The sequence below is a fragment of the Hyperolius riggenbachi genome, chromosome 7 (genome assembly GCF_040937935.1).
Source record: "Hyperolius riggenbachi isolate aHypRig1 chromosome 7, aHypRig1.pri, whole genome shotgun sequence".
Taxonomy (NCBI): Eukaryota; Metazoa; Chordata; class Amphibia; order Anura; family Hyperoliidae; genus Hyperolius; species Hyperolius riggenbachi.
The window spans coordinates 234,196,337-234,220,068 of record NC_090652.1 but is presented as its reverse complement, the minus strand read 5'-3'; the positions used below and the strand labels follow the sequence as shown (position 1 = coordinate 234,220,068).

At 38.8% G+C, this 23,732-nt stretch overlaps 1 protein-coding gene across 5 annotated transcripts in view; it reads right to left on the bottom strand.

Annotated features, from left to right (window-relative positions):
• Nucleotides 1-17,625: 17,625 nt before the first annotated feature.
• Nucleotides 17,626-23,732, bottom strand: part of ERBB4 (erb-b2 receptor tyrosine kinase 4) — a 1,342,090-nt gene continuing 1,335,983 nt past the window's right edge. For all 5 annotated transcript variants that reach the window (XM_068245390.1, XM_068245391.1, XM_068245392.1 and 2 more), the window contains one exon: nt 17,626-22,755. In XM_068245390.1, coding sequence (XP_068101491.1) covers nt 22,310-22,755 — 446 coding nt within the window. In that variant the 3' untranslated portion in view covers nt 17,626-22,309. The remainder of the gene's footprint in view (nt 22,756-23,732) is intronic.

The following is a 23,732-nucleotide window of genomic DNA, read 5'->3' as shown; positions in this document are numbered from 1 at the left end:
TCCGCAATCATTCCAGGAGAAAATTAGTTCAATTGATAGCAACTTTATTGAAATTTGGGAAAGACTCCACAAAATCTAGTAATTTCCTTACCATCTACACTTAAAAATTCTAACCAGGTCAGTTTTGCAAATATCATCAGCCTCAGATGGGACACAGAGGGTGTTCATTGTTTGTTGGCATTCCAATGTTTTCTGTATGCAGATTGGGTTTGGGCACCCAGATTTCCCTTCACTGCCAGCTTTTATCATTACATTACCTAGAATACATTCAGAATGTATGACAATACCCCTATGGGAAGGTGGAATGAGAGTACTAAATAAATATACCGGTACTATAATTTTATTATGCAATTATAATGGAACAAACCAAATGCAGGAGGATTCCATCAAATGGAAAAATGGTCCTTAATAGAAAAACACTATCTTCCTGGTAATTTTTGGAGGTTTATAACTAACTATTATGCAATCATAATAGAACAAAGCAAAGCATTCCATCAGATAAACAAAATGGTCCTTAGCAAAAGAACCAAAAAAAAGAAAACTACCTTCCTAGTAATTATTTAAAGTTTATAACTAAAGATTAATTTTACAGTGATAAAGACTGTCACTGTCTAAAACCCATACACTCTATGTTTAGTAGAGGAAATTACAATGTATGCCCCTTCCCCTAAGAAATAGAAACTGTACCGGATTTGCTTGGGAACAAATAAGTTCCCTCCATATTGGGTTAATGGAGTATTAAGTAACAATTGTGTTAAATGTGTACCATATTTATACATGTTCTTTCAGGAAGGTATGCAGTCTCTGGTCCCATTAAGACGTCTTGTATAGGTAATTCTAATGCATTGTTTAGTAACATTGATGTACATTCCAGACAAAGTAACAGGTGTAAAACTTGGCCCTCACATCATGCTTGGAGCTAGTAAACTAAAATCTTTAAACCCTAAGATGCAAAAAAAAAAAAAAATATAGAACCAGAACTAGTCCTAAACAACTGAAAAACCTGAAGTCTCGAGGAGTTTGCAGAGGAAATGAGCTAACATTTCAGAAACTACATAACGTGTATAATTTAGCAAACAAAGGTTCTTTTAAGTTTTTCAAAATCACATTGCATTATTCTCAATTTCTTTTCTCCAGGTTCAGAAAAGTCAAATGTACTTGCTGGAGTACCAATTTTCAGATAGGAATATCTTTTCTTATTTCTGGGAATGCCTAAAGATTGCCTAAAGAGTTGGGGGGGGGGGGGACAACTCTTCAATTTCACCTTCCATCCTCAATAAGAGATTTCATAGGTATTTATAATGTGAACTATCTATGAATAGGAATCTATGCAGTACATACTAGTAGGACTACAAATTTAAGGGTATTGTGGTTCACTTGTGCACAAAATGTTACATTTACTGAATACAAAAAAATGATTAAAGAAAAAAAGTGGCAAAATCAATTTTGTATATTCCTTCTTCTAACTTTGACATATGTCGGGTTAGAAGGGTCCATGTGTGTAATGACGGATGTCCACCAGAGATACTCTGCACCCAGCCAAACTAGATTTTTACTCCCTAGTGTGCAAAACGTTCATCTCTTCAACCAATATCCTATTTATTTCAAATATGTTTGTCTCTCAAAATTATTGCACAGGCATTAAAATTGAGCATTAGTGGATTCAAGTGTTACTGAAAGTGCTGACCTGTAGAAAGGCTTTTATTGCGTATGGGAATTGAATGCACTGCTTATAAACATCCAATTAACATACAACTGCATGACCACTAGCGGCCAGTGCGGCCACCTCTCACTGGCATCTAGGGATGGTCAATGAGATGCAAATGCTTTCAAGTTCATGCAGGATTATGTACAGTACATTTGTATGCAAATATATGCAGCTTGAAAATGGACTAATCACTTTAAACCTGGGTGGGACTTGATTGGTCGATTTTCAAGATGCATATATTTGCTCAAAAAATTACATGATCCTGCATGAACTCGGAACCATTTTTATCTCATTGATCATCCCTACTGACATCCATTTATCATAGACAATACATGTATTCCTCGGCCTGTTGATGGTGACTTGAATCTAGAAAAATAAATAAAAGGCCTATTTATAAAAATCATAAAACTAATGACAAAGAAGTTTGTCTTTTATGGCATATAGACCAATGACAGTAGCCCATCATACTTCTAAAACTTGTAAATTTTGAAGGATTTGCAGAAATGATTATACCTACATTCATGTTAAATGATAATGGATTGAAATGGTTGTGTTTATTTGCGCAAAGAATGTTGTTGTGCATTGGAATTGATTGCACACTGTTCATGAGTATTGTTTTAACAACTGCATTACTATACATGTCCACTAGAGTGCACTTGCCCCTCACATTCAGTCCTCATAGATACCCGTATTACATGCAGTTAGCTAGCTAAAAGATGAATCAAATCTAGAGAACTAACATTAATTCGAATTTTATGAATTGCATAATGACTATCCTCCACTGACATCAATGAACAGCTATTTTATATTCAAATGAATTTTAAATATGTTTGGATTTATTCCATATCCATCCAGAATTATTCTGAATAGGCAAATCTGACAACAGTGCATATTTACTGTATATTAATAGGAAGTATTTGAACTCATTGTATTAGCTACACAGAACATACTGTAATAGTGTTTTCTCGGGACTGAAAGTGCTAGGTGCATAAATGTAATAGTGAGTAGAATGAATGAATAGATACATGCAAGACATTGCTCAATGTGTAGTGGGCAGATGCTCATGCATACCTATGGAAGCAGATACATAATCATGCAAGCCTAGTCCAGTGCCAGAATGGATTCAGGCATTGCACACGCTAGTTTTTTAGGCACCTGGAGTTCAGACAATCCATGTTAAAAATCAGAGTTTCTCAAACCTGTCCTTGTGACTCTCCAACGTTGCAGGTTTTGTAGGCAACCTCACCTATGCACAGGTGGGGTAATTAGTGTCTCAGATTCATGGAATCCATCTAGCTGAGACACTAATTTCCCCACCTGTGCATAGGTGAGGTTACCCACAAAACATGCAGTGTTGGGAGGTTTGAGAAACCTTGCTGTATGTAAACACTTCAAAATTTCTAGTGCATAGACATGCTAAACTAGAACTGAAGAAGACACCTGGAAGTGTCCATTAGTTATGGTTTGCTTTCTATCTCCAAGATACAGCAGAAGAACCAGGTGAGAGTCATATCAGGGGAGTCTGTATGGGTTTTTGGAGGATCTTTATCATCTATAAACCTTTTGAGGCATATACTAAAAAAAAAAATTAATCAAATCTCCACAAATAAAAAAAATCCATACCTGAATCTATCAGAATGTACAATGTGGGTGACATCTAGGGCCATATGTAATTCATAATCTCCAAAGCTTTCTACCAGGAGATATTTTTTCATCTTCTGTTTTGATTAACGTTTTCAATTGAAAAAGTACTACAACTCATTTGAAAAGTACTGTCAAAATTATGGTATATTTCTTGCTTAGTAATGGCTTAAAAGGCTTTAAATACTTAAAAGTATTTTCTGGCTTGGTAATGGCTTAAAAGACATTTTATTACTGAGGTGTAAAAATTTCACCAGGAGAAAACTTAGGAGAAAAAGTGAATTGCATATGGCCCCTAGTGGTGAAAGAATAATGTCTTATGTGCACCATTTGATTTACACAGTGCAGCCAATTTAAAGGACAAATAGGTTGCCTGGAAACCGCAAATATTTGTTTCTGGAGTAACAGCATATTCAGATTTCCACAATTATAAAAGTGAAGATATGGCTTGATTACCAGTTTATAAAGGCCTATGGCATGCCATTCAATAACATTTTTCTTCAATTATCTATTTTGTTATACTACTTACCTTCTGCCCCACAGTAAAGCCGATCTGTGAAGAAAAAATAAATCACAATTCTTGGGCAGGTTACATTGCACTTACTGATTTAGGGAGCCATATTGCATGACTATGTAATAACCAGTTCACTAACTGGGCTGTACACTGATAAAACATTCTGCTGCTTGCAATCAGTGCTGCTGTCATATGATTAAGGACAGATACAAGACTGAAACATGTTAGCGATTGTATGATGCAGGTCTGAAGAAATAAAGAACCATTGTACTTTCTAGGTAGGCCATGGACTGAACTTTTCTATGTTTAAAAAAATATGCTGAGCTAAATATTAGCCCTGCACTCCCTGCAGGGTTTGAGCTAGGGAGGGGGAAGGTACTATCATGTGATACGGCTGCAGGGGAAAGTTCCTGTCTTTTAACACACCACATAGAAGTATGGTCTTCAACGTTAGATGTGACTAATCTATTGAAGCAGAGCAATTTTAACTGTATTTCTGCTTTAACTGCAGACAAATATGTGTATGCGCAAAATAATTAGGTTGCTTCTCTAATTTCGTATGTCCCATTAGGACTCCCAGGACCCCCCCCATACATACACACACACACACACACACACACACACACACAAACACAGAAGCATGCACATTCTCTTCCTACTGCATGGCAAACATTATATTCTCCCACCTTGACCTAAAACGCCCTTTGCTTACACACAGCACAGCACTTGAGGCTTGACTTTACCCAGGGATAGGAGGAAGCGTTACACTTGCAATGGAAGGATTAATGCTGTTCCACCCATAATATACAGTATGTGTATGTCTGGTGGGTCACTGCCTGTAATGAAGAAGGGGAGGAGGTTCACGGGTCCATGATGTGTAGCGAACCTCCTCTTCTCTATGACACCTTTGTCTGCATAGTTCCTACAGAGTTTGCATTTATATAACCAGTTGGCATGTTATGCCTCACATAGAAAATTAGGAAGGTAGCAATGTTCCTACAATATTCAAACAGGAAAGGTTTTATTTTTAATTCCAACTCCTTTTTTGGTCCCCACAAGTGAGTGAGCTGCTCTGCAGCTTTATCGCTGAAAGCTTGGCGGGTCTATTATGAGTATGAGTAAACTGTTTACTTTTTCTTCCTCGTTTGCTTTTCTTTCACACTTCCACCACTTCCATGTTGTGTTATTTTTCTTTATTTGCTAATACAGTCTTTTTTTATAATATTGCCCATTTAATGCTGATATCTGTAATCGGATGTTGATCTTGGATCTAATACTACTATAATCGGATCTAGTACTACTATCTAAGAGGAGTAGTGAGTTGGGGATGGGGATAATTACTGATGCAGTGTCTAGGGACAGGCACAAGTTGAGACACCAAAATGTCTCCAGGCATCCTGCTGCTCACAGCTCCATGCTGCTGCCTGCACAATGAGACACCTCACCCCCTTTCTTTCTTGGCTACAGCTGACTTTGGATGTAGAAGCAGCGTGTGTACAGAGAATGGAGCACAGGTATGAGCATTGCGCTGTGCCTCTTCTGTGTGCTAGTAAAGAAGGACATTGGAACTTTGCAGAAAGCTTGATTCCACCCTTCCTTACAGATGACAGCTGTCATCACTATTATCAGTATTCACTGGCTGCCGGAACTCCAAACTGAATATGCTGCAGAGGCCAATGGATACAGATAACAATGCTTATAATCAGCTAGTGATAGGAGAAAAAGCACATAGGGAGGTCTGGACGGATAAGCAAAGTGAATACTTCCTGGTGTCGGGCTGCTAATGTCAAAACCCACTTAAATCCAATTACCTCTATCTCTCACTGAAATGTGTCTCCCTCTCCCCCATATTTTCTCACATTCTCTCCATGGTATAGCCACTTTCCCCTTTACTCCAAAACTCTTCCACAGTGCAATATGCCTTTGTATTATCTTAGTATAGTCCCACAAAGTAGAATATTGCAAACCTGGTCAGGTATGTCTCACCTGTTTCTGTGTCCTGTGTGTGTGTCTCTCTGTATCCCTCATTCGTGTGTCTCATGCTTCCCTGTCAGCGTGGAACTGAATCTGTGGAGCAGAGTGATTGTGGGAGGAATTTTTATACACCCACCGAGAGCTCTTTAGCCTAGAAACTGCCCTGCATATACAGTGGCTTGCAAAAGTAATCGGCCCCCTTGTACTTTTCCACATTTTGTCATATTACTGCCACAAATATGAATCAATTTTATTGGAATTCCACGTGAAAGACCAATACAAAGTGGTGTACACGTGAGAAGTGGAACGAAAATCATACATGATTCAAAACATTTTTTACAAATCAATAACTGAAAAGTGGGGTGTGCGTAATTATTCAGCCCCCTTTTGTCTGAGTGTAGTCAGTTGCACATAGACATTGCCTGATGAGTGCTAATAACTAAATAGAGTGCACCTGTGTGTAATCTAATCTCAGAACAAATACAGCTGCTCTGTGACGGCCTCAGAGGTTCTCTAAGAGAATATTGGGAGCAACAACACCATGAAGTCCAAAGAACACACCAGACAGGTCCGGGATAAAGTTATTAGGAAATTTAAAGCAGGCTTAGGCTACAAAAAGATTTCCAAAGCCTTGAACATCCCACAGAGCACTGTTCAAGTGATCATTCAGAAATGTACAAGATACAGAGGCGCCAAAAGAATAAAAGGTAATTAAATGAACTTAAAAAACCAAGGGCCATATTCTATTGCTGAACTCGCCAGCGCTAAGCACTGGCGAGTTCTTAACTTAGGCGATGGGGGCATCGCCTAATCTAATAAAACTTTAGACCCCCCCAGGCGGAAAAGAACTCGCTTGGGCGATATAATCGCCCAGCGAGTTCTTAACACCGAATCCAATTACCCTTATCATGTCTCCGGGAAGCGATGCTTCCCGGCAGACATGAGCGTTAGCTTAGACCTGCAAAAAGCAGGTCTAAACTAGCTAACGCACGTCGTCGCCGCTGCATCTGGGGGTCTCCTTTAATAAGGAGACCCCCAGAGCTCTCCGTCGGGTCGCCGCACAGTTTAGAAGCCCCCGCGCAGCTCTGCACCGGCACCCCTGCATACATACCGCCGCAGATCACCCGCCGCCTCTCGCCGCAAAATCCGTCGCGTAATTACAGTGTATCTAACACTGTAATTACTGTCGGCATAGAAGGAGCCCGGGCAAAGCATCTTTGAATCTGCAGCCTGGGCTCCCCATTGGTCCGCTGTCTAAACCAATAAAATGGCTCAGACAGCGGAGAGCTCTGGGGGTCTCCTTATTAAAGGAGACCCCCAGATGCAGCGGCGGAAGATGGAGGCGGGTGAGTGCGCATGTGTGGGGAGTGAGGCCGTGGTGCTGATGGACAGCACCACAGCGTAAACCTCACTCCCCATCGCTCGGTAAAAGGGAGCATCGCTCAGGCTTTCGCCTGAGTAATGCTCCCTAACGATCGGCCATCGCGCGAAGGATATGGGCAATAGGATTTGCCGGTAATCCTCGCGCGATGGCAAGGTGATAAGTAGCTCGCATCTGCAAGCTACTTATCACCTTGAATAGGATATGGCCCCAACTGGTTAAACAGAGGAGGCAGTGGTGGTCTTACCCCCTCCAAACAGACACAGGCAAGGACTGCGATTCAGACAGTTAACAATTTATTCGGAACTCCAAAAAACAATGCAACGCGTTTCACGGGCCATACATCACGCTTCCTCAGGCAAAATACAGTAGGAGTCACAGCATCTGTATTATATCAGCGAGCTTGGCGCCTCTGTGACAGACAGAGGCGCCAAGCTCGCTGATATAATACAGATGCTGTGACTCCTACTGTATTTTGCCTGAGGAAGCGGGATGTATGGCCCGTGAAACGCGTTGCATTGTTTTTTGGAGTTCCGAATAAATTGTTGACTGTCTGAATCGCAGTCCTTGCCTGTGTCTGTTTGGAGGGGGTAAGACCACCGCTGCCTCCTCTGTTTAACCAGTTGGTTTTTTAAGTTCATTTAATTACCTTTTATTCTTTTGGCGCCTCTGTATCTTGTACACTGCATTGAGTCCACCCTGGGTGGAGGGTTGTTACCCTATTTTCCTGTCTACAGAGAGCGACTTTTTATTCCTGAGTGGGGTCAGGATTGTTCACCCCACCTGCCTATATAGTGGTTGCCTATTGGTAACCCTGGTTTGTAAGTATAATTTTAACTTCTCATTTATTTTGTTGTCCCCAAGACGAATTACACTATTGGGGCTCTTGGTGTCCCTCTGCTTTATGATCATTCAGAAATGGAAGGAGTATGGCACAACTGTAAACCTACCAAGACAAGGCCGTCCACCTAAACTCACAGGCCGAACAAGGAAAGCGCTGATCAGAAATTCAGTCAAGAGGCCCATGGTGACTCTGGATGAGGTGCAGAGATCTACAGCTCAGGTGGGGGAATCTGTCCATAGGACAACTATTAGTCGTGCACTGCACAAAGTTGGCCTTTATGGAGGAGTGGCAAGAAGAAAGCCATTGTTAACAGAAAAGCATAAGAAGTCCCGTTTGCAGTTTGCCACAAGCCATATGGGGGACACAGCAAACATGTGAAAGAAGGTGCTCTGGTTAGATGAGACCAACATGGAACTTTTTGGCCAAAATGCAAAACGCTACGTGTGGCGGAAAACGAACACTGCACATCACTCAAAACACACCATCCCCACTGTCTAATATGGTGGTGGCCGCATCATGCTCTGGGGGTGCTTTTCTTCAGTTCTTCAGCAGGGACAGGGAAGCTGGTCAGATTTGATGGGAAGATGGATGGAGCCAAATACAGGGCAATCTTGGAAGAAAACCTCTTGTAGTCTGCAAAAGACTTGAGACTGGGGAGGAGGTTCACCTTCCAGCAGGACAACGACCCTAAACATAAAGCCAGGGCAACAATGTAATGGTTTAAAACAAAACATATCAATGTGTTAGAATGGCCCAGTCAAAGTCCAGATCTAAATCCAATTGAGAATCTGTTGCAAGATCTGAAAACTGCTGTTCACAAACGCTGTCCATCTAATCTGACTGAGCTGGAGCTGTTTTGCAAAGAAGAATGGGCAAGGATTTCAGTCTCTAGATGTGCAAAGCTGGTAGAGACATACCCGAAAAGACTGGCAGCTGTAATTGCAGCAAATGGTGGTTCTACAAAGTATTGACTCAGGGGGCCGAATAATTACGCACACCCCATTTTGCAGTTATTGATTTGTAAAAAAATGTTTGGCACCATGTATGATTTTCGTTCCACTTCTCACGTGTACACCACTTTGTATTGGTCTTTCACGTGGAATTCCAATACAATTGATACATGTTTGTGGCAGTAATGTGACAAAATGTGGAAAACTTCAAGGGGGCCGAATACTTTAGCATGCCACTGTATACAGTACATATAATGTTAAAGCGGTATGGTCATCATATTTCATCTATAGTCTAAAGCAATGAACACAGCATAAAATGTAGACGGATCTGACTGCTTTTTAAGAATTAAAATAAATGCTTTACACATCATTTAGCTGCTAATTGATAAGACTACCTTTGCCGGCCAAAAATATCAGATTGAGCTGGAAGTGACTGTGTAAACATGGCAGAAATATTTCTGAGGTATCCAGGGGGAGCAGACAACGTTATCTCCTTTATTTGCTCACTAATTACTTCTCTAGGATTACATCTCATAATTTGTCCCGCAGCTGGCAATGATATCAGTTAGCTTCAGTGAGGTGCAAATATGCATTCAAAAGATATCAGAGCAGTCTTATAGTGTGTTATATTCATTTTTAGTGTGTTTAATGTTTTGGTGGTAAACATGTTTTGATGATACCACTTTAAAGACTTGAAGTTACACAGATAAGCATTTCTTACATTTCAGTGTATTTCATTTTCTTTGTAACCACATAAACTTTTTTGTAAGCAGTTAGTGTTGCAGCACATTTAAAAACTCTTGAACACACAGAAGTTTGTACCATATTTTATTGAATTTCATTTATATTAAATTAAAAATATATTTCTGACAGATTCATTTAACAAAAATGCAGGACAAGTTTCAAATTGTTTAGCTTTGATGATAATGGCATGAAGATAAAGCAAAGTGATGCTGGACTTTTGTCCTGAGAGAGAAAGAGAGAGAGTTGAGCGCACATTCTTCAAGCTCTGCTTGATGCTAGATGCATCACTTTCCGGCTCCCAGTGTGTGCGCATCAACTCAGCCCATTCACAGATGTTTCTGAGTCTGTTTCGAGTTACTGGGGTCACATGCAGCTCTGCTGGGTGTTTGAACACCAAGAATGAACTAGTCTTTATATAGTTCATTTAGTAATTGAAGCCCATTAATTCACATCAGCATCTGACCTAATGTCCCAGTCTAAACTTTTTTCTTTAATAAATAATGTGCTGCCTGACAGCTGGCGAGTGGCAACACACACAACTAACGGGTTTAATCTAGCGGTTCATTAGTGACTACCAGTCCAGCACACACTGCTAGTTTCCAGCTTCAGACAGGAACAAGGTCATGCTACAATTCAATAAACTAACCAAAGAGTGAAGTACTTAGCACACACTGAGGAGACCTATTACTACCAAACAAAATGTGTTTTTACTTTAAGTGTTACTGTCGGGCATGAAATTAAAAATAAATTCTTTATTTGTATCTGGTAAACAAGTAATAAGGATGCTAACCAGGCAATCCAAAAGTTAAAGTCACTATTACTGTTCTTGTAGATAAATAACCATCCCCCAGTTTACCTGACTCTTATTTGGTACACACAAAATTTGGTACACAATAAGGAATTTACAGGACATGCTGGGTTGTCCTTTTTTGCTGCTCTACTTCCCCTCAGCCTTAACTATTGCAGCCTGATTGGCTGAAGCCTCTTTCCCTCCTGTTTCCCCCTCTGACACCTCTGTTCCTCTTCGATAGGCCAATATTTCTCATGCTGAGACAATGCACTATCTATAGTGAAGGGCATGCAAATTAGGCAGAGGAGAGTAAGGGAGGAAATTACATCAGAATTGGCTTCAAAATAGCCACAGTTAATATGAGAAATGCTAAAAAGGAGTTTCTGTTTTCTTACTGCAGAAAAATCACTAAAATCAAAACATGGACAGTGCAATACACATGTTATGTAAGTAGAGCAAATATTTATCTACTTATATATGTGTTTATTTTCTGAGATAGTATGGTGGACAGCTCCTCTTTAAGATAGACCAGCACAGGGTCAAGTCTTCTTGTTTGTCATGGACACTGTACTTTATCTCTTTGCAGGTTTGTTTTTTATTAAATCATCCCATTTGTGTGGATCAAGTGAGATATGTGCGAGTTAAAGATGGTGTTTTTTTTGTTTGCTTGTTTTGTTTTTCTTCTGGTTGAACTTGATGGACCGATGCACTTTTTAAACCAAACTAACGCTGTAACTATGTGTGATGGCTTCCATGGGTTACTGTGACATGCACATCTTCACAGGGGATTCTCTAAGATAATTTAAACTAAAGAGTTTCCCAAGATCAAATTCTGTATTGTAATTTATTTCTAAGTACCCTTTCTTTGCTTAGAATCTGCTTGCTTTGAAAGACCGATAGAGCTGGATTTTCAGTTTCTGTAAAGATGTAAAAGACTATGGCCCATATGCAATTCATTTTTTCACTTGAGTTATCTCCTAAGAGATAATTTTCATATTCTCTGTAAATTAAATTTTCAACATTTTACAATTGAAAAAGTACCCAAAAATTGGTGAAAACGTACTATCAAATTTATTTTGAGTTTTTTCTTGCTTACTGCTGGCTTAAAAGGCATTTTATGACAAGTTGTAAAAATATCACCTAGGAGAAAACTTAGGAGAAAAAAGGAATTGCATATGGGCCCATATGCCATGTAATGAGTAAGATTAGAAAATTCCACAGCTCATACTACTGGTAAAAGTGCTGGATCCACACATTGGGCTTGATTCACTAAACTGTGATAAGACAAATATCACACATTATCAAAGTTATCCACACGTTATCAAACATTACCTTAGTTATCTCTCGTTATCAAAAGTTAAAACATGTTATTAAAGTTATCAAAGTTAACACGCCTTATCAGAGTAGCATAGTGAGCGCTACGAACGTATGCCTGCTAATTGACAATGGCATTCGCCCTGCGGGTTCGTAGCGCTCGCTATGCTACTCTGATAAGGCATGTTAACTTTGATAATGTGTGATAACTTTTAATAACGTGTGATAACTTTGATAAAGTGTGATATCTTTGATAAGGTGTGATATTTGTCTTATCACGGTTAAGTGAATCAAGCCCCTTGTGTGGTCTTTGACAATTATTCAATTATCCTTAAAGCTGTAATGCTGGGAATACACAATGAGTTTTTTGGCAGATTTACTGGCCGATCAATTTTCTGATCATTTTTCTGATTGATTTCCATTCACTATTATGAGAAAATTGATCAGAAAAATGATCAAAATCAGATCAGACCTGTGGGATATTATCTATCAAGCCATCTATCTGCCGAAAAAATTTGTTGTGTATTTCAGCATAAGTCAAGTAATTAGTTCCATAGTTCACTTTTAGACTGATTTAAGGGACATTCATTAAACAGGTGATCAGGGAGTCTATGAAGTAATAAAGGGTACTTTACTGATAACTTTTGGAGGAGGGTAAACCAAAATGACAAGGCATAAATAAAAAAAGTTATTCTTGTCTAGCGTGCAAACAAATATAAGTTATTATAATATGGAATTGCCCTTGGTTAACTGGGCAAAATTCCAATCTAGCCTCAAAGTGGACCTAAAGGAAAAATTTCAAATTACAAAAGGACCAGAATGACAATCACTATGATTGTTCCCTCACCTACTGATCTGATGCAGTAGCCGCAGCTTATTCCTCTATTCAACAACAGGGAAAAACTGTAGCAGTCTAGTCTTAGAATGTTCCATATTGTGATTGGTCTGGCACCTTGGGTGACACTCTACTCCCTTCCTGTTATCACACCTTCTGGCCTTTTGTAAAAGATCCCTCCCATCAACCTATTACACTATCTTCCAGCAGTCTACGCAAGGCCTGAAAGCTGGTAATGCTCTCTGTTTTGAGAAGGTAAGGGGGTGGTTGTGTTAGAGAGTAGCTAACCAAGAAAACCTGGATTTAGTAGCAAAAAAGGTCAGTTTTTAAATATGTATTCATGCTACTCTATTAAAATGTTGGATGCCTGTGACACTAGAGGTCCACTTTAAGTTATGTAAAGAAAGTTGCACTGATAACATCTTAATTTATGAGAGCTGGGCAAGAAGATATGTAGATAGAGTTGTAGCTTACATTAGCTATGACAATATATTTTGTGTATGATAAATGGAATGTGTTTTAATAATTTTTATATTAATAATATACATTTTAATAAAAAATAAAAGGCAGGAGATTATTTTTGTTTCAGCAAGATCCCCAGTATCTGGGACAGGCAGGGATTGCCTACTGCTAGATACATGTGCTTACAGGAAATACTCACCGATCCTCCAGGTTCCATCTTTTATGCATCCTGCAGCTCCCAGGGGCTTTCTGGTTCTCAGTGTACAGCTCCTGGTGTGTCACCACACCCACATTGGGTCACGTGACATGAAGTGGAGCCATGCATTGACTCCAGAAAGCTGCTTGGAGGTGCAGGATGCATAGAAGATGGTGCCTGGATGATCGGTGAGTATTTCCTTCTTTAACCCCTCCCCCCAAAAAAGATGTGCCACTTAGTTGAGACTTGAGGTTGCCTGAGTTCCGAATAACGGGGACTTAGCTGTACTATGCTTTAGTAGAAATGGTTCTCTTTGAACAGAAAAGGCTGTATTTCCATAATGTATGGTCTCTATCTATCATCTAGACATATCGTGGTGCTAAACACTTTCCACTCACTGTCCTACTCCCACCCATTATCCTGGTATACTATATTGTGTTGTGCTAAGCCCATCCATGCCAATCTTACAGAATTATTTGAAGTACCAGGATTTATGGACGGAGATATCATTCCAACAGGATTAATATGAGCCCCACAATGAGTAAAACGTAATAATTATACTGAATTGGCACCACAAAATTTAATGGGATAACTTGGCATATCTCTTGTTGGATTTTGGACTTTGAAAAGTCCATCTCCGAAAGCCATTGGGGCACATTCACAAAAGTCCAGTAAAGATTTTGAGCACAAGGAGCACACAACAATTTTACGTTGAATTACGCTGACAAAGTAAGTCATAATTAGAGCATGAGCTACGAGAGCTACACAACTAACCTGATGCGCGTAACCGTAAACTTAGTCGTGTACTCCTGGCCTTTTGTGAATTGTTACATTGTTCCATTGTTAGAAGCAAGAACAGTTCTGCTGAACATTGTAGATAAAACACCCAGGAAGATCTAAGTGACCCCCTCATTTTAAACAAAAGTATACAATTAGAAGGAAATAACCAGTGAGTTAAAATGTGGCCCCTTTACTCCACATGCTGTAAAACCTAATCAACAATACATTGCTCAGCTGGCAGAACTTAAGTACACCTTCTGGCAAAAAGATTTTCCATCAAAGTGTTCCCAACTCAGTCATGTACTCTTGTAGTACTCTCCATTTATGCTAATACAATTGGAGAATGCACACATTTACATACTTTATTCATAGACTTACATTTTGTGTTGTGCGTATAATGTGCACTACTTTGTAGTGTTGCATTGCACAGCACACACGTAAGCTATAATATGAAAGTCTATAGATCAGGAAGTGGAAGTTCCACTAGCAAATGAAATCTACTAGCTGCCAATCCATTGTCCAGTAGTTATATTAATCTCCTGTCAGGCTAACTGATCACCAGCTAACTGCTTTCAAGTGTAACTTTTCACTTCCTGGGTGAACACAGATTTCTGGGCAATGGTAATGTTCCTCGCTCATCTATATGAACATCATACAGTAAACCAATTACTTTCTTCATGTGCAATTAATACAATTTACATAATCTCGGCAACAATTAAAGGTTATCAATGGAGCACAGGGGCAACACGTTTCCCCATCTAAGATGAGGGCCAACATAAAGGAGCAATGCATTGTTGAGCTCAGAATGTGCACTGTGGTTAAAGAGTAGAAGCAGAAATCCCCAATAATGGTTTTAAATTTACCTGAGAGATCCTTGGAGATGATCTGACTTCCACCAGACCTTCTGAAGATCCTTCTGAGATACTTCAAACTGTCCTTATTGATAGCTAACAAACTCTTAATTAGTTGACCATCAGGACATCTAAAGGTTGGTGATCATACAGGACACACCCCAAGGCCTCCCTAACTTATATGAATTGAAATATGGTAGATTAATGTAAGCAGCAGTCGAGACTGCTATAAGTGCACTCATACAATACATTAGCAATGGATCAAGTCACAACAACTAGTACAACAGTAATAAAAATCTCCCTCACATTAAAATTACAACATAAAGGATAAAAATGTAAGAAATAATACTATATTAAAATTATAAACAAAACCTTATATGACCCATCATCAGCAAAGAGGATTCTACTGTTATTATGTCACTCTTGGCAGAAGACAGGTCTACGTGCGAGGGCAGGGAACAGTCCTTCATTGTAAAAATACATGAACCAAAGGGGATTTCTTTGCAAAAGAACAGTAGGGTGCACGCGGGTGAAGATTAATCAAAGCCAGTGCAAGAATTAAACAAGCCACACCAAAGGAATCACAGCTAATGTAAAAAAATGGTACCAAATATGAGCAGCAAAGAAAACAAATGGAGAGAAAGAACTAAATCCACAGGCTGTACAGAAATATATACAAATCAAATCAAAAAGAGCAGCTATGTTCCAAAAGAAGATGTCTCATGAATGAAGAAAATGCCCACCCATATATACAAATTCAACTGGCTGTATCTCTGACAAGCTATAAAAATACTATTCACATTTTCTTAGTAACATACAATTTTGTTAAGTTTCAGAAAGGCAGCTAGATATGAGAGCAGAAGCAGAGATAAACAATGGTGCAACAGACCCAACTGAGTTTACTGTAGCACAATCATCTTCCATCTAGAGATTTGTTTTAGCTCATTCTGGATCAACATCTTAAGATGAGAGTAGGGTGGATTTTATTGTCTTATCTTATCTGTTTTCAATTTATTGCATTCGTTAGTATGTTGGTTATTGTGCTACACAGTACGTATGTTGTCCTTATTTCCTTGGCTATATAAAAAGATTTTCCAGTCTAGCCAACTTCCTCTTGGGTTCTCCTAACCTCACTGTTGAGTTCTCCCTTCCACCTTAGACTTATTGACAACCTCCACAAACTTCATTGATGGTTTTTTCGACAGAATGCCTTAGAGGAAGTTCCAAGGTGAACAATGCAGCACTAGATTTAAAGAGAACCTGTACTGAGTAAAATTATTTAAAATAAACACATGAGGTAACTTCAAATGAACATTACATAGTTACCTTGCCATCAGTTCCTCTCAGAAGCTCACCATTTTCTTCTTACAGTGATCCCTTCCAGTTCTGACAACATCTTGTCAGAACTGAAATATATCAGTTGCTGTCAGTTATATATCAGTAGCTGTCAGTTACAGCTGAGAGGAGAACTGATGTGTCCATGTTTCCCTATGGCTCAAGTGGGCGATGTTACAGTTTAACAGTGTGCTGACCAGGAAGCTGTTATGGGGTATTGGCCATTTTCAAAATGGAGGACGGAGAATTCCCTTGATTACAGCTGACAAATGGGACGCAGGAGAGGAGAAAGAGATTGAGGAGTAGACTACACGGGGGGTAAGTATGACTAGTGTATGTTTATTTTGACTTTATTTTCAGTTCAGGTTTTCTTTAAAGGGGAACTGAAGTAAGAGGTATACGGAAGCTACCATATTTATTTCCTTTTAATCAATACCAGTTGCCTGGCAGCCCTGCTGGTCTATTTCTCTGCAGTAGTATCTGAATAACACCAGAAACAAGCATGCAGCTAGTCTTGTCAGATCTGACTTTAAAGTCTGAAACACCTGATCTGCTGCATGCTTGTTCAGGGGCTATGGCTAATAGTATTAGAGGCAGAGGATTTGCAGGGCTGCCAGGCAACTGGTATTGCTTAAAAGGAAATAAACATGGCAGCCTCCATATACCTCTCGCTTCAGTTCCCCTTTAAGCAAGCACTTTGCCATTGTATGTAACCTCGTTAACATATTTCTTAAAGAAAATGGCTAATGTTGGTTTGAAGCCTTTTTTAGATAGCTCTCTTGACATTCTGGAACATGCATTATCTAACATCTAGCTACAATGTGTATTGTGTAAATGATTGTGGTGGTTGCAACTGTCAGCAGGAAAAATGAGTTACTTTATGCACATAAAGATTTTCCACCTTTTTACTAGTACTACAAGGATGTTTCATGCTTTTATTGTCACTGTGGTGTTAGATTTAACTAATTCAGGAAACTTACATGGAATATATCCTAACTTAGATAATCTTTTACTTTTTGAATTTGACAATAACTGCGAGGAGGAGCACAACGGATAATAAATATGTATTTTGCATTGTTTTTCTAGTGAACACTACAGTTAACGTTACCTAAAGCTATTGCTTTCAGGTTAGTTGATGGCTAAGATGTACAAAAAAAATGTACCCAGAAAGGTGACAACATAAAATAGTTTAAATGCACTCCATTAGCCATGAAAACATAATATTAAAATTATTAATCATACTAAAGACTGGGTAAAAGAAAAACAAAAACTTTCCTTACAAGTTAGGGAATTGCTTCTGATGCTGAATAATCCAAATGTTGAAACGAGGGGAAATATAAAACAATCGAGCGTTTAAAGTAAGATGATTAAAATCCAAAATCTCATTATGTGCCTCTTAAAACAGCAATCAAGTGCATAAGGGAAGCCTCTAAGTTTATGTATTAATCTTTACAAACATAAACGGCTTCCTATAATATTGCCAGCTTCCAGCTTTCTCCTTTATAAAGTATACCATATTTATATAAGGTTTATACACGATTTATTTTTTATTGGTATTGCTGCCAGTTCTGTATTCATTCATTCTTCTCTTTATAATATCCATAACTCCATAATAAACAGTGTTTATCAAGACACCTTATTGAATGTCACTCTATTCCAAGTACTTACAGTATGTACAGTGATTACCTGTACCCCCAATCACTATAAATAAAAATTGTTTTTGATAAATATATTTAGTTTTACAAGTTACAAATAAATATTTAGTACTGTTAAACATATACTTAGGGGTTTATTCATGTAACCCGCAGGCAGTGCACCTCAATTTTACCAGTGCATACACAAGTTACGCAGTGCATAGCGCAAATAGTGCAACTCACATTACCTAAGTAATGCGTATGCTGCTAGTGAACTACTTGCAAGCTTTTCACAATAAACCCCTTAGTTTCTAAAACTTAACACTCTTTGTATATACAGTAATTACTTGATCAAGCTGAAATAACCCTAGACCTATACTATACTATGTAGAGTAAGTATCCACCCATTAAGAACTTGTGGTTTACCACCAAAACCAGATATTAGATTCTCTTCGTAAATGTGTATCAATATCTTTATATATGTTTACGGCTAGGGCACCAATATAGCATTCGGCCCTGTATCTTTCCTACATCATTTCCAAAAACAATGTATCAAACTAACAAGTGTTGATTCGGGTAATACCTTTAATGACAAATTGCACATAGTTTTTATGAAAGCTTTCAAAAATGTAAGTTTTTTCTTCAGGCATGATACAGAACTGGATCAGGACCATATAGTTCTTATCCAGTGCTGTATCTTGCCTAAAGAAGAAACTTTAAGTTTTGAAGGCTTGCAAGAAAACTATGTGCAGTTAGTCATTGATGGCAACCTGGATCCACAATTTGTGGGTTGATATCAGCATAACGACTAACACCAGTCCATGCCTTACTTGCTCTACAAAGTATTACTATTTCCATGTTTAAGAACAGGACTACATTCCACCCTTGCATATCCATGGCCAGCATTTAGAGGCTCAACTTATAAAAAAGATTTAACTATTTATTAGATGCTTCACTTTCATATTTAGCTGCCATTCTAGGTTAGAGCTGCTCTATTTATTTCTTACACATAAGAACTTGCAATTCAGCTGCACTGTAGATTCTTCCACAAGGTGTTGGGATATTTTAATATTTCGACCCATTTTACAGTAGTACTCATAAATGCTACATAATATTTTGATATCGATAGTGCAGTGGGGGACTGCACTACATAAATACCTCCATGATTTATATTGAGTTCACTGGGATGCATTCGATTTCCAAAAATGCTTTTATGATAATTGCTTTTTGCCTTAAAATCTCACATTGTTAACTTGAATCACATCAGAAAAGTCCCCAACGTGTATCCTTTCAAAGTCCATTGTTGCCCAGCCTTAGGCAAGGGTTAGCCATTAGTTGTATTAAACCCACTTCGAGCTGTCCAGTGGGATGGAGATTTCACCTGATCCTTCTAAACAAATCCAAAGGCTTCACAACATGCATTCTGGTAGACATCAGTAGAACTTCCTCGTCATGAATGGTGCTAAGCAGCTGGCAGTGTTAATGCAGAGAAATGTATGCACAAGAAGAAGATGACGAGTATGGAAACAATAGTTTGGCACTGCAGGTATCTTATCTTCTGTGAGATTGCTCTGAGATTATTCAAAGCATCATACAATGTGCTCCTCAGCTTGAACCCAAATATATATTTATACTGTGTACAGCTCTGAAGTCCACTAAGTAACCATAGGTTTGATATGTATAGGACTGAGAAGCGAAAGGCCAAGACTGCTTAACATTGTGCGCAGATGTAATTTACAGTAATATGGTCATTGCCAATACTTTACTTTAAGAGAGCATCAGTTGCAAAACCATATGTCACAAAGTCACCAGAGCACTCTCAAATCCCATTTGTGATCTGATTCAGGTCGTTCCTCAGCTCCCATCATAAACACATACTTGTCAGCATGGAGGCCCTATATGGCAACCACTATTTGGCAAAGATATTATGAAGATGGTTTCATTTTAGAGATCTGTGTGATTTAGCTTTAAATTCACATAGGTCCATTGCTTTATATGTAATACTGTAATGTTAATATACATGTGCTTACATTTCTACACACTGTACAAGGACCAATCACATGGAACTATGGCATTTAGATATGCAAAAGAGCAAAAACAAAATGAAAAAAAACAAAACAGCTAAAAACAATGAGACATACAATCTGTACTTTCTGTGCTTCTAAGATATTTAACCCTCCAGAAACAAAATGTAAAATTCAATCAACTATAACATATAGATGAAACAAATAAAACGTTATCAAAAATGGTTATTGTGTTCATATAATAGCATTGTCCTTGGTTTCATTTTTTTTTCTTTTTTGTAAAGAACACTTTGCCCACTTATAAGATATCAGGTTCTCTAAATAAGGTTGAATCAATAGAACACTGCAGACCAGTTGTTCTAGATGTAGTAATCCGAATATCTGTAACTTACTTTCCTAACTGGCAGAAGGTGGGATAATAATGAACAGAAAGGGTAATTATCCAAAACTAAAAGGCAAACCACGGGAAGACCAAAGAAGAACCTAAGCCTCTATCTATCAATATGAAATATTCACATACGGTTGTCAGACATGACAGCTAAAGTCTACTGATACTGAAAAAAATTATAGAATATGTAATAATCCTGGGCCTGATCTTTCCAGACTGAAGGAACTAGGAGCATCTAGATAACTCATTATTTCTCAGCAGATTACCTATTGTCTTAATGGCTCCACCAGGCCCTGCCCCTAACGTATTGTTCTCCAGTTTTCACAGTCAATTCCAGTTTTCTCCATAACTGAATGACTCAACATCTCATTATTGTTTAACCTGATACCATGTACTAAGTTCCATAGCATACACTAAAGAGAAACAATATTTACCAGTGTTATAGGTAATGCTATTTTTTTGTTTTTTTGGCATGTCCATAGTCAGTATAGATCATTCGATTCTGCTGGTTGCTTCCATATTGCTTCATTCAAAATCCAAACAGAAAACAACAAAAGAGGTAACAAACTATAAAATGAAAATACAATGGTCTGTCAAAGGACAAAAATAACTATTTTAAGTGCAAAATTGACTTTCTGAAGTCTGCAAATCCCTGCTGCATTTAGTTTTCTTTAGAGTTCACTTGCAATCCCCACTGGCCAGCTCCTGAAATGTCTCAGTTTCCGATAGAATGCAAGTAACATTTACAATGTCATGTCTTGCATGTCTCCCTGTTGACCAGTCTATTGTGTCACAGCTGGTTCAGGTACAGAAGAAGAATTGAAACAAAAACATATGGCTGAAAATGCTCAAACCACATCTAATGCAGGCAGTTCTCTAAACTAAGATAGTGGAACATTGCCCGTTTTCTTCCAAAAGATCCTCAGTCAGGCTTTTGCTGGTGCAAGTGGTCGAGATGCATTGTATCATGAGATGGATATTTTAACATTGGAGATGTATATTGGAGGCTATATTCCTTGCTGTATCACACACATGGAACAGATGATAGACTGGGATTTAATACATAAAAAATATAAACATTAGCTTGGGCTATTGTACACCTGTGTTTCTTGTGTCTGATTTTGATGTCTAGGATGGGCAAGATAAAAATAAAGAAAATATATATTTTATCCTTTTCCAGCTCATATTTATAGATTGCATGAAGATACAATTAAGAACGTCTTGGGCTGTTAATGGCTTGACACTTCAACCTCAAAATGTGAGAAATAAGGTCTGTTCTTTTCTGTAGACTTCATGATCAGCACCAGTTTGTCCTTCAAGTCTGAAGCAGAAGAACAAGACAACTTCACCTTCTAGGTCTTAACTTTAGTGCTCTGATTCTCAAACCATGGTAATAATTAATGTGGTTATGGAAATGTATTAAGTGAATATACGCAATGAAAAAAATATTGATGCCAACAATGTGTCGTACTGCATTTGGAGCCCACAACCTCACGACAGTAACTGTTGGACAATCAATGGCAAGAATTGGCAGTGGAAGACACTTCTGAATGGTCTTGTTTAGTGGAATGAGATTTGGATTTTGATGTCAGATATCCAGTTTTATGTAATAAACACTGTGAGATAGGCTGTGGGAGCATAAAAGGTGAGTTTATCAAGTACTACTGCTTCATACATTTTCTGCTGGTGCTTGGTTATATTATGACAAACAGTCTGTAATTGTCCTAGCTCACGGAGAGCAAGCTGTTAATTGGGATACTTCATCAAGTGCTTGCCTTAATAAATAATAATACAAAAAAACCACTATAGCATCCTTTGACTTTCCGATGGGAGTGATCTGGCATGGAGAGAAAGCACACCTGAGCAAGTTAGGTGGCTTTTAGGGAGAGCTCAAGGTATCCAAGAGAGTTCAGATCTCTCCCTGTTATATTAATACTGTATTTCCTACACAACAGTGTTCCGGTGTCGGTAGGGAGGAGGGGGGATGACAGTGCCTGGTTTAAGTGTGAACTCGGTCAGATACTCTGGGTTTTCAGACACAACAGGCCTGATACGTCCATTTTGCTTATAAAAGTATTTTGTGCTGTACTCATGAAGGTAATCGGGGTGCTGGGCGGTGCTTCTGGGTGGCAAACTATGATTCCAGTATTCTGGGTTATCAAATGCCTTCTTAGCTTTTTCCGGCACACTAAGTCCATTGTTTTTCAGGTATTCCGGGTTCTCCTTGGGCTTGGCGAAAGAATTAAGATAAAGGTGCTCATTTACATATTCTTCATCTGATTTTGGCTTCCCGCTAGGTCCATTGTGATATTCAGGATTATCCAGGGCTTGGAGGTCACCATTTTTTCTTCTGGATACAAAAGGATTTTCTTCCACTGGATTTAAGTAGTCTGCAAGAAAAAACACAAATGTTGTGCAAAATGTCCTACTACCTATTAACATCTGAAATGTTTAGACTTTAAGTGGGATTAAACTGTGAAATAGTATTTAATAAAAACATAGTTTCCTATTTTTCTTTTTATTACCCATACAGTTATTGTATTTGCTTTTGAGCACACGTTTTTTTTTTCATCCATTAACAAATTACAAGTTCCCAAAGTACAGTTTATAGCTGAAATGGTCACTGATGAACTTCTAGACTGATATTCACCATGTACACATAAAGTCTAAAGCCACTGAAAATGCTATCATCGCCAAATGTGTTATGTATATGAAAATGACCTTGTAGTTACTGAATGTTTTAAGTTTTGGTGGGTTTTTATACATCCTGCAGCATCAGTTTGCATCGACTTTGGTCTCTTTAGCACCCCTCCCAAGCACTGTTAACTTTTGTCCCCCATGCAGGCTGGCATGTGTCATAGAATTGAGAGCCTAATAGTCAAAAGGGGCCCATACACCTAACAATTTTCCCGCCAATATACAGCAGATTCAATCACTGTGATCGAATCTGCTGTGAAATCGTTGTGCAAACGCTGACAGAACGATCGATTTCCATCCAAAATCAATTGGTACCATCGATCCGTCCGTGCGGAAGATTTTTCTCGATCGCCGGCGGGTCGGGAGTGCGTCAATAGCAGTGTTCGAATGCCCGACAACCGACGCAATACAGCGGAGATACATTACCTGTTCCGGCCAGCGCGACTCCCTCTGTCTCTGCTGTCTTCTTCTCCGCTCCGGGCTCCAGGGCTGCAGCTTCACTGAACTTCCTGTCCCGGCAGGAAGTTTAAACAGTAGAGCACCCTCTACTGTTTAAACTTCCCCTGGACAGGAAGTTCAATGAAGCAAGCCAGCCAGACCGGAGACCAGCGCAGAGAAGAAGACAGCGGAGACCGTGGGAGTCACGCTGGCAAGATCATGTAATGTACAG